An 18,333-nucleotide genomic window follows, 5' to 3' on the forward strand; every position below is an offset into this window, starting at 1 on the left:
AATGTTTTGTTTGCTCTTTCATATAATAGGTAAAATATTACAGACACTTGGCACCTGATCACTTGCTTCAAATATGCCATCGACTTGGACCGCTTCTAGAGCAAGAAATTCCCCAAAGTGTCCCTGGAGTGCAGACATTATTAGGAGCTGGCAGACAGTCTTTGCTTCGTACAAACAAAAGTATGAAAATTCTATGGGAATTTTGAGCGTTCTTGATATTTCATGCCTTTTTTGCATGAAAAAATGCCTACATTTTTTGTGTAATTTTTTTAAAAACAGGTTGCAAACATGTTGTATGGAAGGGATCTGCTCTTGCTGCGCTACATTGTGGGAGGCCTCCAGAGTCCCCAGTAAATTATGGCAGTCCACCTAGTATAGGTAAGTCAATTTTATTCTGGCATTGCCATTGTAATACCTGACTCCCTGGGTGATTGATTATTGTGATGATGAGAGCTAAGTAGTAGTTTGCATCATATACCTTACCTTTAGTATTATTTTTATTAAGATGTTGTGTTGTCATATTTACCAGTTTGTATGTGGGGAAAAAATGGGTAAATTCATGTACTAGTTCTGCTCTGAATCTGATTTTGTCTTTGAAGTATGAAATGACATAAAATATATTTCAACAGTGAGTACATACAAATTAAGCTCTCTTAAAGGTGTAATAAAGCTGTCAGTAGATAAATAATTAGTACTATATAACAACTTAAAACCAGGACAGCATGCTCTGCACCCATTGTTGGGGAGAATAAGTCACGTAGTCTGGTAGTGGTTTTCTTTGGAAAGATTTGAGTATCTTGTAGAAGTTATTCTTTCTGCTCTCTGGTCTGTTCAGTAATTTTGTAACTGTGCTTTAGTTTGCTGTGCTGTGCCATGAAGCACACATGCAGTGTCTGTACAGCTGAAAAACTGAGAAGCTGGAGGTCAGAGGTATACTTTTTCTTTTCTTGTTAAGCTCTCATGGTCACTAAAACATACTTGTTAGCTTTCAACCTCTTAACAAGAAGATACGTGGGCTTTTTAATTGCTAGAAGAATCAAGATGTGTGATATTTTAGGAGATTCTTCAGGGAGCATCCTTTTTCTTTTGTCACGGGTAGGAAATATGTGCAAAATCACTTGTCTCTTCACCTTTCTCTGGTGATGCCCAGGGAGCAGGGAACAACTAAGACATGAAATTACTGATGTGGATTATACCAAAACAGTAGTGCTTTTTACCAGAATGGTAGTTGGAGGTAGATATGCAGTATTGGATGAGAGTGAGCAGAGTATATCCAGGTGGTTGACTCATGATGAGGTGCAGCTGCTACAAAGGCAGAGGTTTTTGTCTTGGCAAAAAAGAATCTTGAGGAGCTAATGAGTAACAGTGTATAAATACATAGCCAGGTGCTTTTCAGAACAGAGGCATTTTTAATGTGGTAACTTGCCCATTATGATTTTTCAGTCTTTAAACTTATTTTGGTAGCCTGTAAGTTTTCCATGAATTGGGAGATACACATAGAACAAAAATGATAAAATATAGGAAAGAGCTTAATTTGGGCTATTTATATTACTTTGAGTGTTAAAGAAAATAAAAAATAAATTTCATAATGCATACCATTACACTTAACCCAGAGAATTACAATGTTCTCAGTAGCTGAAGCAGAAGCATGCTTACAGCTAAGGAGCTCTTGGGTTGAGCACAGCCAATTTTGACTTGGTCAGATGGCAAAGTATTTAGTGTCAGAGTAGCTTGTCCTGGTTTCAGCAGCTGAGCACCACCTGCGCAGTGATTCATTCACCCTTCCCCTCCAGCTCTGGGAAGGAGAAGATGAAGCAAAAGGCTTGGGAACTGTGATAAGGACAGGGAAGGATAACTCACCCATTACAGTTAGGGGCAAAAGACAGACTCATTAGGGGAAGAAAGAAAAGAACATCACTTTAATTCAAACACTAACAAAACCAACACTTAACAGAGTGGGACAGTGAGAAGCATCGCCATATCCCTAAAACATTTCCCACCCTTCCCTTCTTCCCAGGCTCAGCTCTGTTCCTGATCTTTATACCTTCTCCCCACGCAGTGGTACAGTCAGTTCACCACTTCCTCTTCTTTGAGAGGCGGGGGGAACATTGTGCCTTCTTCCCCTGTTTCACATGGTTTCCCTCTCACAGGAGACAGTCTTCCACAAACTTCGTCCAGCCTGAGTCCTCCCCAAGGGAGGCAGCCGTTCCCATTCTGCTCTGGTGGGGGTTACCCCCGTGTGTTGCAGTCCTCCCAGTGCCAAACTGCAACAGCGGGGGCTGCTTCTCCCCTCAGAGCCCCGGCCTCCTTTAAGGACAGACGCTTGTCCTGGTGTGGGCTCCTCCATAGGCCCCAGGTTGGCCCCTGCTCCACTGGTGGCCTCCACGGGTGGCAGGGGGGCAGCCCTGCCATCTCACCAAGGGATACAGGGGGGTTCACAGCTGCAGTGCACCTTCCCCGCTTCCTTCTCCTTTCTTCCACTGACCTTAGGGTTTGCATAGGTGTCTTCCTCCCAATTCCTCCTCATAAGTCCCAAGCCCCTTTCAGGTTCCCCTTCTTAAATACATTCTCACAGAGGCGCAGCCGCCGTTGCTAATTGGCTCGGCCTTGACTTGGAGCTGGGGAAGCTTTCGAGAAGCTTCTCACGGGGTCACAGCTCTAGCACCCTCCCCTGCTACCAAACCCCCCATCGCACAAACCCATCACAAGGCTATTCCATTTTAAAGCACAAGTTGCATGATTTCCATGATATTTCTGTAGATGCTTGGAATATAGGAAGAAAACATGGTTTTGCTGGGTGTTTAGAGCTAAGTTTTCTGAACGTCTTCGGCTAGTGTGTGTATTGGTCAGAGGTGGTTCACTTAAACCCTGATACAGCACCTGCATCCATTCAGTGTGGTTTTTAGTGCTGCTCTTTTGGTATTCATGTAGAGAGTTGTTTTTGTGTTGTGCTCTAGATGTGGGGGACAGAATGCTTTTTGCTGTATAGAATAATTCCCCTCTTGAGTGGCTGTTCATTGTCTTGAAGATTGTAAACTTGGAAAGTCTTGGGCTAGGTTAGCAGCTATTTCTGCAAGGTGACTTGGAAGACTGAGCTTTCTAATAACTAAGATTTCTTTAGTGGTTGCCTTTACTTGGGAATACATTTTTAAAAATCTTGGAGATATCAGAATGGAAGAGGACTGTTTTGCACTGTACTGTAGCTTGCTCCATGAAGTGAAGTTTTTAAAGGGAAAAAGGCTAGTGCATGAAATCAGTGGCAGCTGGAGTTCAAAGAAGGTTGTAGAATTGCTGTGGTAGTGGAATTAAATGTTAAGAAAAATAACTTTCAGACTCTTTTTAGGGAAGAACAAGTAAGGCTTTCTGCATAAATGTTATTTTTATTGAACCTTTTGCAGAGCACTGAATATTTTGCAAAATTACAGTTATTTCAACATGCCACTTTTTTCGTGACCAATAATTTCCTTTTCCAAACATTGAGATAAGTGCTGGTAACTGAATGTTTTCAACTGTGAAGTATATTCAGATTTTTTGGATGTCTGGTTCAGAGCTGTGTGTTAAAGCATTTGTTTTTGATTTATCCTATTCCAGTTTGATCCTCTCAATGAAATCATGAATTGGAATGACACTTCTTTTATAAATTGAACTAGAAAATTTTGTTTCTTTAAATATCTTCTCAGTTTTTCCCTTGGAAGGCTGTATTTTATGTATTTGCCCAACCAAAAAAAAATGTGGAACCTATTATTCAGGCTGTATGTATGTCAAGGGGAGAACCCACTAATCGTTGAGGAACAGTAAAGATACTGAAGTCTTTCTATATTGTGCAGGAGAACTTAATTTACATTTCAGTAAGCATACAGAAATAGTCATTTGTTTCCTAGCCTGATGCATCAAACGGAATTATGATGCTGATGGGGTATTCTTTAGAATTAAATTCTTGTGTACGTTGTGTGAGCTGCTTTGTAGGTAGCTGGTTTATATGCAGTTAAAATACATCTGTACAAACATGTACTTGTCCAGAAAACTACAGAGTATCTGTAGAATGTAATAAACAAAAATTGAATATGTAATAATCTTTGTCCAGTTGCGAACGTGTCATATCTTATTTGTTCAGTTGAGTGATAGATCTTATAAAAAGTCACTGAAGTGCTTAGTTAAGAGCAAAGAACTATGTCATATGGTAATTTGTTTTGTTAAAGGTCCCAATCATCTTGGATGCAGAAACAGGAAAAGAACACTCGGTAGTTTTCAGGAACTGCTGAAAAAGCACAAAACCAAAGCATAAAGCTTTGAGAACTTTGAGCTCAAGGCTCGTGTGGAAGCTGGCCACTCAGGTGTGAAGACCTGATTGAGGTTGGCTGTTCATACCAGACATCTAAGAATGTTTTTCCTGACCAGTGAATACATCTCCCTTTCAAAAATACTATTTTATAGTCTTGCTCAATAGTCCACTTCAATAAAAGTTCTGAGGCATTTTGCACTTCTCTCACTGTTCCTTTATTAAACGTTGTTGCTATTTTGGTTGTAAAGAGAATGTGAGGTTTTGAAAGTGGTGTAGATGTCTGCTTTTAGAAGTACAGTAAATACTTTTGGCCTCAAGGCTAACCTGAGTATTTTGTGTAACTGTATTATTCTGTTAATTATAGTAAAAAACTAAAAGAAAAGACCACCTTGTGTTAAAGGATCTGTGTAAAAGTAACATCTTGTTACACATGCTTATTTAAATCTGAATTTAATTATACTAAAGTAATTGACTTCTTGTTACGCAAGAAGAAATGAGCTATAGAAGTCTTATGGAACTTTGAGTAAAATACAAACAATAAATATATAGTGAAAGAAAGTGGGATTGCATTGAAGTCAGGGAACAGTTTGGAAATGGCTGAGACTGTGTAGCTTTGATTTCTTTTACCTTCTGCTTTTAGAAACATCTCACCTCCTACCTCTGAATTAGTAAGGGTTGGCAGTTACTTTCATTGAGCAAATTAATACGTAAAGTTTTAGATGTCTATAGAATTTTTGTTTTCATAAATGCTCCAGTGAGGAGTGTCTATACTTTTACATTTATGAAATGCCCAGAGACAAGTTCTGGCTTGATAAAATTGCTAGCTTAACCACTTTACTTGACTGACAATCATCTATAAGCCAGGATTCTTTGTAGTACTGCATAGAGTTTAGAAGTTGAGCAGAAAAATGGTAGGAAGGCTGCTTTTTTGATCTTTAACATCTTTACAGAAGGCGGGGAAAAGACCCCAACAGCCAAAAGCTGAGTGCTTAGATACATTTAGTCTTAGTAGTTTGGACAGTGAGAGGAGGAGTCTAGCAGTCTCTCTTATTATTAACAGCTGGGAATGCCTTGGTATTCATTTGAGGCGTGTCTAGCCTCTCAACTTAATGACACTTGATTCAATGTGGCTAAGAGTTGCAAGTGAATTATAGTCTTTAGGTGTCTTTCCAGGTTTCTTCTGAATCTGGTTCTCTTTTTGCATGAATGGAAGGGGAATGAAGGTGCATTCTGTCCTTCAGAATAGAACTTTCATTAGTTAAATACAACTCTAGAAAGGAAGAACATGAAAGATAAACCATAATAATTTCTGTGTGTGCTTTCTTAAAATATAAATTGTTACAAAATTATATTGGGTTTATCACTGACAAGTGGATAAGTCTGATTACTGTCCCCCATCTTCACAGCATGTTTCATGTTCCAGGATAAGACCATGTAAATAAGGTGATGGAATCGGTCACTTTGATAAAATTAAAATAAGAAAGCCAAGGGAAGACAAAACCAAAACGAAACCAACAGCCAAGCAGCATAGCTAATACTGCCATATTGTTCAGACCCCCAAATTTATCTTCCTTTTCCAGATTGCTCTTTTTCTTTGAGCTGCTTGTTCTATTTTGGTTGGAGAATGAGTTAGAGACGTTCTGAAGCTTTGAAGGCATTCAGTTGTGCCTGTTGCATACCTTTTGAGTGGGAGAAAATCTATGTTCCAAGTTCCACTGAAAGTCCCTACCACTTTACCTTCATCAGCTGATTTTTAAATTGTTCCGAGGGACATCAAACAAATAAGGTGATCTTGACTCTGAGATGTGTGGTTTTCAGATTAAGGTTGTTGGCAGCAATGAATTGTAACACTAGAAATGAGATGTTCAAAAAACAAAGTTCCATTTTATTAAGTTGTTTTAAGAGCCCAACTCTCAATTTAAGGTTTAAATTCCTGGGTGGCCTTATACAAGAGGAATATAAACTCTTACCTTTAGAGTTTAAGCTTAGAGGCTTTGCGTAAATAATGCCATGTTTCTCACCCTACCCCACTTTATTTATTCCTGTAAGTATTTCCTCCCCTGCCCTTTTCTGCTTTTCTCCTATTTTTTCCTTGTAAAAGGTCCTGAACAACTTGCTGTATTTGGCCCTCCTTTCAAATGTGGATTAAGCTAGATAATTTTCAGAGGTCCCTTCCAACTTTAACCATTCTGTAATCCTGCAGTAACAGAAGTGAAAGTTTTGGCATTAAATCTGGTGAGGGACAAAATAACACAGAAAGGGCTTTTACAGGTCTGTCAGCAGCAGAAAGAACAGTAGGGCCCGCTGCTGAAAGGGGCAGGGGACCTGATGACAAAAGACTTGGAAAAGCTGAGGTATTCAAGGTCCTCTTGGCCTGAGTTTTCACTGGTAATACCAGCCTTCAGAAGTTTCAGGCCCTGGAGAGCAGAGGGAAGGTCTGGAGCAAGGGACACTTGCCCTTGGTGGAGGAGGATTGTGTTAGGGAATGTTTGAACAAACTACATATGTAAATCCATGGGCTCTGATAGGATACACCCCTGGATGCTGAGGCTGCTGGCAGATGCCGTTGCAAGGCCACTCTTGATTATTGTTGAAATGGTCACGGTAGTCAGGAGAGCTTCCTGAGGACTGGAAGAAAACAAATGTCACTCCTGTCTTGAAGCAGGGAAAGGAGGAGACTGCAGAACTAAAGGTGGGTCATCCTCACCTCAGTCCTTGGGCAAGTGATGAAGCAAATACTGCTGAAAGCCAACACACTAAGGACAAGAACATGGTTGAGAGTAGTTGGCCTTGGTCTATGAAGAAGTCACTCCTGACTAGCCTGATAGTCTTTTAAATGAGATGAATGGCTTGGAGGAAGAGGGCACAGTAATGAATGTTGTTTATCCTGATTTCAGCTAGGGTTTCTAAACTGGCTCTTGTAACATTCTCACTGACAAACTGATAAGATAGTGGCAGAAGTTCTGGGCTCAAAGGGTTGTGGTCAGCAGAAGGAATTCCAGTGACTGACATGAGGGCCAGTCGCTAATGGTGTGCTCCAGGGGTTGATAATAGAACCAGTGTTATTCAGCATCTTCCTTAATAGCCTGGTTGGTGAAGCATGAAGTTTTGCAGACAATGCAAAGCTAGTAGTGGTTGATGGATCAAATGGTCTGTGTTGCCTTTGGGGCAGAGGGTGGGACAGGGGACGGGACACGACATGACCCTGACAGTCTGGAGAAATCGGTCAACAGAAATCTAATGAAGTTCCACAAAAAGAAGCTCAAAAGTCTCACCCCTGGGCAGGAATAACCTCATGCACCAGTGGGCATTGGGGGCTGACTGGCTGTCAAGCAGCTCTGTAGAAAATGAGCTGGCTGTCCTGGTGTTGGAACATGTCGGACGCTGAGTCTACAATGTGCCCTTGGACACAACACCCAGGCAGCATCCTGTGCTGCTGGAGGCAGTGCGTTGCCGTTAGGTCGAGGGTGTTCCTTCTTGGTTCAGCACAGGTGAGATTGTGCCTGGAGTGCTGGATCCAGCTCTGGGCTCCTCAGAACAAGAAATACATGGACAGACTGGAGCTAGTCTAGCAAAGGACCAGAAAGATGATGAAGGGCTTGAGGTGTCTGACATACAAGAAGCCAAGAGATCTGGGATTGTTTAACCTTGAGAAGGGAAGACATGGTTGGGGTGTTATCAACGGGTATAAATACCAGAATGGGTTGGGAGGATGTTACGAAGATGGATCAGACTCTTCTCATTAGTGCTTCCTGACAAGACAGAGGCAATGTGCACAAACGGAAATAAAAGAATTTCAATTTAAACATAAGAAGGCATCTTTTGAGGGTGATCAAAGATCTGGCACAGGTTGCTCAGAGAGATTGTGAAGTCTCTACTCTTGGAGATACTCAAAACCTGACTGGACACAGGCCTGAGCAACCTGCTCTTACTGGCCCTGTTTGAGGAAGGGGGTTGGGCTAGATGATCTTTAGAGGTTCCTTTCCACCTCAACTATTCTGTGGCTCTGATAGCAGACTGTTCCAGTCTTTGAGGCTAGACATGTTGTGTGAAGATGAGACCAGTTACCTAAAATCTAGAGGCCAATTGATTTCATTTGGAACCAGTTGGTAAATAATTGATAGCAACTTAAATAATAAAATTTGTGGCAAAGTGTTTTTTACATTTTCAAAATGTCAACAAAACACATGGGTTTCTCAGGCATTGGTTTCCACTGATCAGTTAGCTTCATTATTAAATAAGGATCCTCATTTTGAAACCAAAATGTCATTTGGAAGTAAGTGGTGGATTGTCATCCTGTGTTGCACAACCACTTGGTAACATCTGCTTTTTTCGGTTTAATTTTTTTTTTGTTTATTTTAAAGCAGGATCTTATTTGTGAGTAGTAGACAGGCATGTAAAGCTAAGTTAATACTTATTTCCTCAGCTGTCTGGGCACTGGATGGGAGTTCTCTCTGTGCAGTGTCCGTTTCACAGTGCCCTTCCAGCAAGGAGCAGGTGATCTCTGTTCTGTTGTTTTTTCTTCTTCCTTCCCACTCTTCATGTTGGTTGACTCACTAAGGCCTAACCAGTGTTCTCTAACCCGTCCTGGGATAAAGTCTCATCCTTCTTCCTGCCCTTACTACGTATGGTTTGTGCCTCTCACTGCATCTCTTTAAATGCTTATACCTTACCACTCTTCCTGTGATGAACACTGTTGTTCGTACGGACTCATTTGTGTGAGGCCAAGAAAAATTGAAGCAAAGACAGAAAACTGCTAATACGGCTAAAACAAGAGAGATATGAGACTTGCTATCACAGGGGTTTCTAAAGTAATTTTTTTTTCCAAATGTAGTTAAAATAAAGCTAAAATAGATAACAAATAAGGCCTGACAAGCTTTGGTGCTAGATATGGGTAATAATTATTATAAAACCAAAGGCCTATAATTAGCATAAGGGCATTATTATTATTAACAGTTGGTAGCCTTTCCCCCCTTGGATTGCACCAGAAAAATCAATTTTATTGTTTGGCTGCAGGAATTATTTTTAAGACACAGCTATTTTTAATTTTTACCTGTACTCAGAAGGAAAAAAATAAATGCTCTTTTGCTAGCAAAGTGTGCAGGTGACACATTGGAGTTGTCAGTGTTTGAATTAAAAAGTGGGAATAGGTCAGTTAGAGAAATCAAGCTGGATCACTTGGCAAAGTCAATTAGAGTAAATATAAATGTAGTTAAATGGAAGGGCATATTGAAGAACAATGGTAGATGTGAGAATTTCATTTAAAACAACAGCAAAAACAAACAGTTTGAGAAACCTTTTAAAAAAAATCACATGGTTACGAACAGTGTTCAAACCTGCAGGAGATTGATTCTCCCTCTTCCCTGCTGCCAATTGCATGATCTTGGTAAAATATTTTCTTCCCACAGAATGTAAGTTCATAATGCTGTTTTTTTCCATGCCAAATCACTTCTAACTTAATTTTATTTTTAACTACTTTCGGGATTTTTGTATGTTTTAAGTTTTGATCAAGGTCATAAAGTGAGACAGATCCCAGTTTTCTTTTTTCCAGTATCAGTGTTGCCTCTTATTTCCTCCAGTAGGTTGATTGTTATTGAAGAAGGGGCATTTCCCCTGTTGAGTTTCCCAGGGATTTGTGAAGTAGTAGCAAGCTGCCCATTACCACTTAACAGCGAGAATATAATGAGAAATACTGGCTTACTTTCTGTTAAACTTCATCTTCTTCAGTGATTTAAAAACAAACAAGAAACAAAGACTCAAACTTGAAATTTATCTCAAGTACTTTAAAAGGTTTTTCATAAATTCAGATGTATATTAAAAATTACATGCTTATATGAAGTCACTGGTGGTTTTATCCTAAAGAGTCTGGTTACAGTTTCGATTTATGGACAGAACATATCTGCAAATGAAATTTCTGGTTAAGCTTTTTTCCCTTTTTGTGAACTATAGTTTTATTTGAAGGCTTTGTTAGAGCTGCTTTTGAACAATCACCTCCATCTTACATTAAGAGCAACCAAAATGAATAGGCTGAGATTATTGTGTAAGCTCACTTTAATATTGTGACAAAGACCTGCCGTATTCAGTTTGTGTGTACATATGTGTGTATTTGGGGTGGTTTTTTGTTTGTTTGGGTTTTTTTAGGGGAGTGTTCGTTGTTTTTAACTGTAGGATGATTTGTCAGAAACCAAAACTAAACTTATCTTGTGACTGAACTAATCTTCGTTTCCTGCTGTTCTAAAGTAGAGTATTGGAAAGGAAGAGCTTCTTCATAAAGCAGCTGCAGCTGCATCTTTTTCTTGTATAAGGGGAAGGTGACGAGGGTACAGGAGAGCCTTAAGGCAGTAGTGGCACATTGACTAGAAGTGCCTTGCTCCACAGCTAATGATCCTGCTCCTTCACAAACCATCCTGAACTGGGAAAACTTAACCTTGAGTCCTTGGGCTACACAGGCAGTTAACGGAAATGTTTCAGGGCTGTTCTTATGGCCTGAGGCCAGTGGGCTTGGCAGTTGTCCATACCACTAAGTGCTTTTGCTCCTTATAGAGTAGCTACAATCCAGTTTGCATATTTAATGTAGTTTGACTCGTGCTGACTCATGAACCAGTGTCTGCTTGGTCTGGGCCAAACTCAAGCAGTGTGAGGTGTGTAGCTGTTTCACAGTTGATGCTGGGGAGTGAATGTGTTTCTGTGCCCAGGCACCAGCCCTGGTCCTGCTCAGTTCATTAGTACAGCCATAGCCTTGGTCACATAGAATGAAAAGATGGCTAACCATAGTAGTAATAAAAGTGTCTTGTTTTTCATGTGTCTGTAGTGCTGTGAACATTGTTGGACATTTATATTTTTACTTTTCATGTATTTAGAAACTGGAGATCTGAATGTATTACCTGCTTTATCACAATTCTGTAGAATATTAAATGTATTGCCACTGCCATTTGTTGATCTAATGATGACATGGGGAGCTCTGACTACCATCTAGGTATCCATGCATATCAGCATTCTATTCTGTTGCTTTATCATTGCATGAGTAGCAGTTTGAAATTAGTAACACTGAGCTTTATTTTTTTTTTTTACTGAAGTTCTTGATGGAAGTTTTCCGTTTCATTAAAACAAAGTAGGTTCCTGCTCCTGGACCCCTTCATAGCTTTTAAACTTGAAAAAAATCCCATACTCTTTGAACCAGGTTCTGTTAGTGAAAAATCAGAATTTTCTACAGGGTTTTAGTAAATTTATATGTAAATTTTTTTGTTGTTTGTTAATTTTCTTTGGGTTTGTTTTTTTGCTTGTTTGTTTAGCTGTAGTGGGTAGCAATATTCTTAAAAAAATAAATTGATTGTCTTGCAAGTAGTGGATAAATGTTTGATTACATAGACCTCAGAAACCCAGGTTGCCTTGGAGAAGACTTGAACATTTGCTGATCTTCACTTAATAGCTATGTGGAAGCTCTTATGCTCGTTACATTGGAGGTAGTTTACTTCATGGAAGCTGCCTCAGTCCTCTTGAATTTCTCATGCTAGGTATAAAGTGAGAAGCATACGTTTGGGCACTTGAAGTTGAAAGTTGTATTGCATCTTTATGCTCTGCCTTGCAGTTTGGTATTTTTTTGCATGTCTCTATCATAGGCTACTTTTGTATGTATTTTTCCCTAACTAGGGCAAAATGAGAGAATTTCTATAGTACGCTGTTCTTATGGCAACTACTTCAGTGTTGAAATAATCTTTCCATCCTGGAGAAGTATTTTAATTTATGAACCTAATATAAATGCTGTCTTTTCTTTTTTTCTTTCCCCATTTGGTAGTGGATACCTTGTTTTCAAGAAAATTAAATGGAAAATACAGACTTGAACGCCTTGTTCCAACTGCAGTCTATCAACATATGAAGATGCACAAACGAATTTTAGGACACTTATCTTCTGTGTACTGTGTAACTTTTGATCGGACTGGCAGGCGAATATTTACTGTAAGTACAAAATCTTTGTAGATTTTTTTTTTTTTAAGTACAGATATCGTATCACCTACTTATTTCCAAAAGCTAAAAGTACTGATGTTGTGTACCGAGCAGATAAATAAATGCTTTACTACTGTTACTCTCATATTTGCTTTTTCATAACTATGCTGTTTTGCATGTTAAAATAATTTTGGCATATATGTCTTAAGGCTAGATGTGATGGTGATTGCTAATCTGTGTACTTCAGTCAGAAAACTCAGGTTATTTTCAGTGGAAAGGAATTGCCCTATGTAGATTCTTTCTTCTGGAGTTTTTTTTTTCTCTAGCAAAAACATAAGCAAAAGAATGGACCACCACCACAGAATTTGATTAGGAAGTCAGAGGACAATCAGAATGTAATTAAAGAGTGTTTTGACTGTTTTTTATTAAATTTAAATCATGACTATTAAGTTTAACAGTCTGGCAATACACTAAAATTTGGTACAGCATGTTGAAGGAAACTAGAAAGCTGAAAATTCACATGGTGTGTTGTAACAAATGTTGGTTTACAAGGAATTGGCTTTGAGATCCCTGGAACTCTTTTTCTCTTTTTTTTTTTTTGTCCCAGTATTCTTAGTATTTTTAACTATTTGCTTTTTTGTTGCTGTTGCTAAAAAAAAAAAAAAAAAAAAAAAAGAAATTGGACACATGTCTAAAATCAGTACTGAAATTACAAGTTTCCTAAGGAATGGGAGCTCTAAAAACAGGCATTAGTGTAATTTGGATTTCTTGTTAAGTACTCAAATTTAGTAGAGCCAGAGATCTCATAAGTACACACCTTGTGTCAGTCTGGGGCACTTAAGCTGCATTTGTTACTTTCCCACAAACACTGGATGTAATTGATACCTTTGTGGATCCGGGAGCTTGATTGTGTCCTTTCTAACCTCATGGCAGGTAACTCAAACAATGCAGATGGAAGTACAGTTCAGTTCTACTTTATGTATGGCAGTTCTAACTTGTAAAATTCTTTCAAGGCAGCTGTAAATATAATTTACCCTTTCACCCACATACATTTTGCTTTGTTGTGTGGAGGGATGTGTGGATGCAGGGATGGGACACTTGCAGTGTTTTGAACAGACCTATTTATTTGTTCATTTGTTACTTCAGCATAACCGAGGCTTTTTCACTTTTATTTAGCTTTCATCGGCAAGCTAAGTCCCTTAATAGTCACAGGCATTAAATTCTTATGTCCTGGAGTTTATGCATGATTAACCTGTCAGTAAAAAGGCTCTCTGTTGTGGCTTTATTTTATATGTGACATGGCAGAGTGGAGTAGAGATTTTATGGATACCAAGTATAAAAATTACCTATGCTGACCCTGTTCACCTCTAAATAAAAATAACTGTTTGCAGTTCCTAGATGAAGTGCATGCAACTCTTTGTTAAGATCTTCTGATTCTTAATTTTCCTAAAACTTCTCCACGTCCGTAAAATCTTTTCCAGAGGTATACTGAAATTCCTCTTGGGTGCATCTGCAGTGATCATTCCTTGTTGCAAATCCCCTTGATTTTTGCAATCTGATTTAAAAGGGACTAAAGAGAGGGGGTTCTCTTGAATATAACAGCTATTTGTTTCCAAAAGAAAAGCAGAAGAACCTGAAATAAAATGCGGGGAGGAATATTGCTTCTGCAACCCCAGAGCTTTGCTGGCAGTTCTTTGACAGATATACTGGTGTCCTGGTACAATTGCTTGAAAAACGTCCCAGTTTAGATCATGATAACTTCCATCTAGTGTTAAATAAAGTGTCCACAGAAATCAATTGCGGGTGTTGAATTTTCATTTTGGAGGGCCTGGGACAGAACTTACTCTGCATTCTCAAGCAAATCCAGTGTTTTTTGTGCAGATGTTTTAAGTGGTCGTTGTCAAATGGAAAACCAATGGGTTGTATTCCACATTCCAGTAAAATCCAAGTTGTTGTAGCTGGCATGATGTAGTCGGTGGATAAACAGTCCTGAACTGTCTTGTAATTGCGTTTGTATAACTAAATTGTGCCAATTCTTTTCAATCTAGACCACTACAATTTCTGAAGTCTCTAGTGTAGTAAGTAGAAATAGGAATTTATAATAAAAAGTGAGCCAGACTTCATTCCAGACACGTCTCTTGTCAGCATGTAAATTTGCGTGCATCAACAGGGAATTGTTCTTGCTCTACATTTTTATTAGACAACCTCCAGCATTCCGTGTGACATTAGCTAGATAAAAGGTTCGTTTAGATTTATAATTGATTCCAGAAGATGCATCATAACTGTTTCCTTTTCCTCCTGACCTCCGAAGGATTGAAAGCCTCTAAATTCAAGTTCTCTTCATGTTCTGCTTCAAATTAAAAGGGAAAGAAGGTGATCTCAGCACACTTTTGAGTCATACTCTTCTGGGAGATGTTATCTTTGCTAGGAAGAAGATGCTCTTAGTTTGCCTAAAGGCAGTGAAACCAGGACATTGTGTAATTTTCCTACTAACTAGTAGGCCTGTATTGGGTTCATATGGCAAGGTTTTGGCAGCAGGGGAGCTACCAGTGTGGCTTCTGTGAGAAGCTGCTACAAGTTTGCGCCATGTCCAGTGGAGCGAATGCCAGCGGGCTCCAGGACAGACCCACCACTGGCCAGAACTGAGCCCGTCAGCAGTGGTGGTAATTTAAGATGGGGAAACAACTGCTGTGAGACAGCAACTGCAGCTGGAAAGAGGAGTGAGAATATGTGAGAGAAGCAACCCTGCAGACTCCCAGGTCAGTGAAGAAGGAGGGAGAGGAGGTGCTCCAGGCACCAGAGCAGAGATTCCCCTGCAGCCCGTGGTGAAGACCACGGTGAGGCAGGCTGTGCCCCTGCAGCCCATGGAGGTTAGCAGTGGAGCAGATACCCACCTGCAGCCTGTGGAGGACCCCGCGCTGGAGCAGGTGGGTGCCTGAAGGAGGCTGTGATCCCCTGGGAAGCCTGCACTGGAGCAGGCTCCTGGCAGGACCTGTAGCCCCGTGGAAAGAGGAGCCCACGCTGGAACAAGTTCGCGCAGGACCTGTGAGCCCACGAGGGACCCACACTGGAGCAGTCTGCTCCTGAAGGACTGCACCCCGTGGAAGGGGCCCATGCTGGCACAGTTTGTGAAGAGCTGCAGCCTGTGAGAAGGACCCACATTGGAGAAGTCTGTGGAGGACTGTCTCCCGTGGGAGGGACCTCACGCTGAAGCAGGGGAAGAGTGTGAGGAGAAAGGAGCGGCAGAGGCATGCGATGAACTGACTGAAATGAAGTTGAGCCTGGGAAGAAGGGAGTAGGGGGAGGAGGTATGTTCAGATTTGGTTTTATTTTTCTCATTACCCTACTCTGATTTGATTGGTAATAAATTAAACTAATTTCCCCAAGTTGAGTCTGTTTTGCCTGTGACAGTAATTACCAAGTGACCTCTCTGTCCTTATCTTGAGTCATGAGCCTTTTCCTATGTTTTCTCTCCCCTATCCAGCTGAGGAAGGGAGTGATAGAGCAGCTTTGGTGGGCACTTGGCATCCAGCCAGGGTCAGCCCACCACACAAGGTCATGCAATGACTGTTTCTATTTATATTCTTGTACAGATTGCACAAGAGATTTTTGAAGATCAACCTCTTGCCTGTTTTTTTTCTGAATATAAAATCCCATTCTTAATGTACAAATTAGGTTGTCTTGGTAATTTAGATTTTTTTAATTAATTACAATTAAGTCATCTTTACTTTCAAAGACATAGCTAAAAGACCTATCAGCTATCAGTGAAGAAAACCTAATTATTTCTAAGACTATATTCTGTATCTCTTGAAAAGCATGACTTGCAGAACCCACGCAGGGTATTAAGAGACAAGCATTGTTTTCTCTGATTCCTTCACTACTTTCTTGCTGCAAAGAAGGATGGCCATCTCCTTTTTCCACACCTTCATCTTCTGTCTCCTCTGAGATTACTCTTTCTAGGGAATAATAAACAGCATTGTGTAACAGTCTGTGTAAAATGTCCAACCCAAAATTAATTTGTATGTTTCTTGGCAGTTTTGTGTCAGTCCCAAGTCTGTGTAATGGTAGGAAACTGAACCAGTTGTACTCCATACCTTGGTGATACTGCCATGAGTTCTCTTGGTGCTGAACTTGTTCTAGGATTCACTTTTGATAACAGCTTTTTAATAGGCCCGTAATTTGTAGCAGTTGTAGACATAACCTTGGAAACAAGAGCTGTGGTATAAGCCAGTGCCCTTGCTAGTAGAACTGCAGCAGTATTTTAAGAGTTCTGAATTGTCCCATTCAGTTCAGATAGAATCCCATGAGTTTATTTGAACTCTGAATTATTTTACCAAGATGCTCCAGAATTTACAATTTTAACTTAATATTTTCTTTTTTTTTCCTTCCTTTTTTCCTTTGTTTTCCTTTTTTGTTGTTGAGACTTGCTAACTCTCACTTAATTTTTCTTTGCAGTGGAGATGTACGGCACATGCCTCTATAGCTGTACTATAGCCAGCTGGTAGGGAGCAGGATTGTTTTATGCTGCTCTTCTTTCCTTGCTTTGCTGTTATTAAATAGATCTCTGAGGACCCTCCAGGTGTCATTAGATCCCAGAACTAGCTTCTCTTTTCCTTCTGACCATTTTATGTCTTTAAGTTGTTTATGGCAGGTTGCTCTCCATCAGTTATATTCTGTAAGCAACATTTTAGGGGTCTGGTAACGCAGGGTTTGGTTTATTGCTTGAGTTTTTATTTTCTTTTTTTCTTCTTCTGGGCTTTGAACAATCTGTTCATCTAGTAAAATGAATGTAGGCTGTAAACTTACTGTAAAGTCAGTAGCTTACTCATAATATTGATCTGTACAGTGTGAGAATTGCAGAAGCATGTTTTATGTGATATGTATAGTTCTGTAGACAGAGTAGTTTTGATTTGTGTTTGGTGGGTTTTTTTTGTTTGTTTGTTTGGTGTTTTTTTTTTTTTTAATTTCTACAGCTCCGAGAAAAATGGGACCAGTGGTTTGAGATTTCTAGACCATGATGCAGTTAATATTAATGGCATGGTTCTGTATGTGTGTATTGCTTTGAGAAAAATTAATCCATGTGTGTGTGATTTCCACCCCCTGTAGTGTTTTGGAAGTTTTGGGTTCCCTATTCCCTTCTGCTTTCCAGTGTCTTCTGAGCAGCAAGGCTGTTATTTGTCAGCATCAGTTTTATACCCGCATGCATCCTTTTTGTGTCCTCTGCTTCTTGGGGTTTTTTGGTGGTGACTGTACTTCTGCGAAGAATACACAAGCTTCTTTCATACTCTTAAATCTCACGATAACAGTAGAACAGAATGACCTGATACTATTATTCAGGTAATCACTGCATCAAGTAGGTGTAGAGTTGGAACCTTTTTGAAGCTTTAGGTACAGAAGTACAAATCTGAATCTAGAAACACAGGAACAGTTATGGAAACTTGCTGAGTAACATGGGAAAAAAAACCCCAACAAATACAAGTGTTTTATGGAGTGCTCATGTTTTAAGCAAAGGGCTTAAAATTGAATCAGCTTACTAAACAGTAAGCTTGCTAGTTCTGTTGTAAGCCCGTGTTAACTTGTTCATTGGAATTGATTTGGAAGTATGCATTACTGAGCTTGCTTACCAACTTTTTTCCTCTTTCCCCTTCTCAGCAGCTTAGTAGAAGTGCATAAATAAAGTTGTAAGTGAAATTAGCCTGTGTGTATATGATTGTCAAAAACATTCTGTGACTAAGCCAATAAAATAAACTTTTTTTTTAACAAGTAACACTTTGTGTCTCTTTGAAGGCCCCAAATCTCACTCACACTGAATACCTTTTCAAAAGCATTAAATGCTAACTACATTTAAATGCAGTTAAGCAGCTAAATTTGGGGGTCTTTTAATCTTTTTTCTTCTTGTAGAAGTTCTGGGTAGGTGAGCATCTTACTGGGAGGTCCCAGGTTCTCTGTATTAATTAAAACCTATTCCTGAAGGTTTTTGTTTTGTTTGGTTTTGGTTTTTTTTGGTTATAGGTATTTGAATTGGGCTAAAAGTAGCAATAAAGGTAGAATAAGATACATAGTAGGTTCATTTATCGTCTTAGTTCAGTGGGTTTGAAAAAAAAAAA

At 39.6% G+C, this 18,333-nt stretch overlaps 1 protein-coding gene across 3 annotated transcripts in view; it reads left to right on the forward strand.

Moving 5' to 3' along the window:
- LOC104367456 (pleckstrin homology domain interacting protein) overlaps positions 1-18,333 on the forward strand; it is a 120,408-nt gene that overhangs the window by 11,045 nt on the left and 91,030 nt on the right. For all 3 annotated transcript variants that reach the window (XM_042802882.1, XM_042802883.1, XM_042802884.1), the window contains exons 5-7: positions 30-180; positions 280-378; positions 12,078-12,238. In XM_042802882.1, coding sequence (XP_042658816.1) covers positions 30-180; positions 280-378; positions 12,078-12,238 — 411 coding nt within the window. The remainder of the gene's footprint in view (positions 1-29; positions 181-279; positions 379-12,077; positions 12,239-18,333) is intronic.

Source organism: Tyto alba, unplaced genomic scaffold (assembly GCF_018691265.1).
Source record: "Tyto alba isolate M040663 unplaced genomic scaffold, T.alba_DEE_v4.0 Super-Scaffold_40, whole genome shotgun sequence".
Lineage (NCBI taxonomy): Eukaryota > Metazoa > Chordata > Aves > Strigiformes > Tytonidae > Tyto > Tyto alba.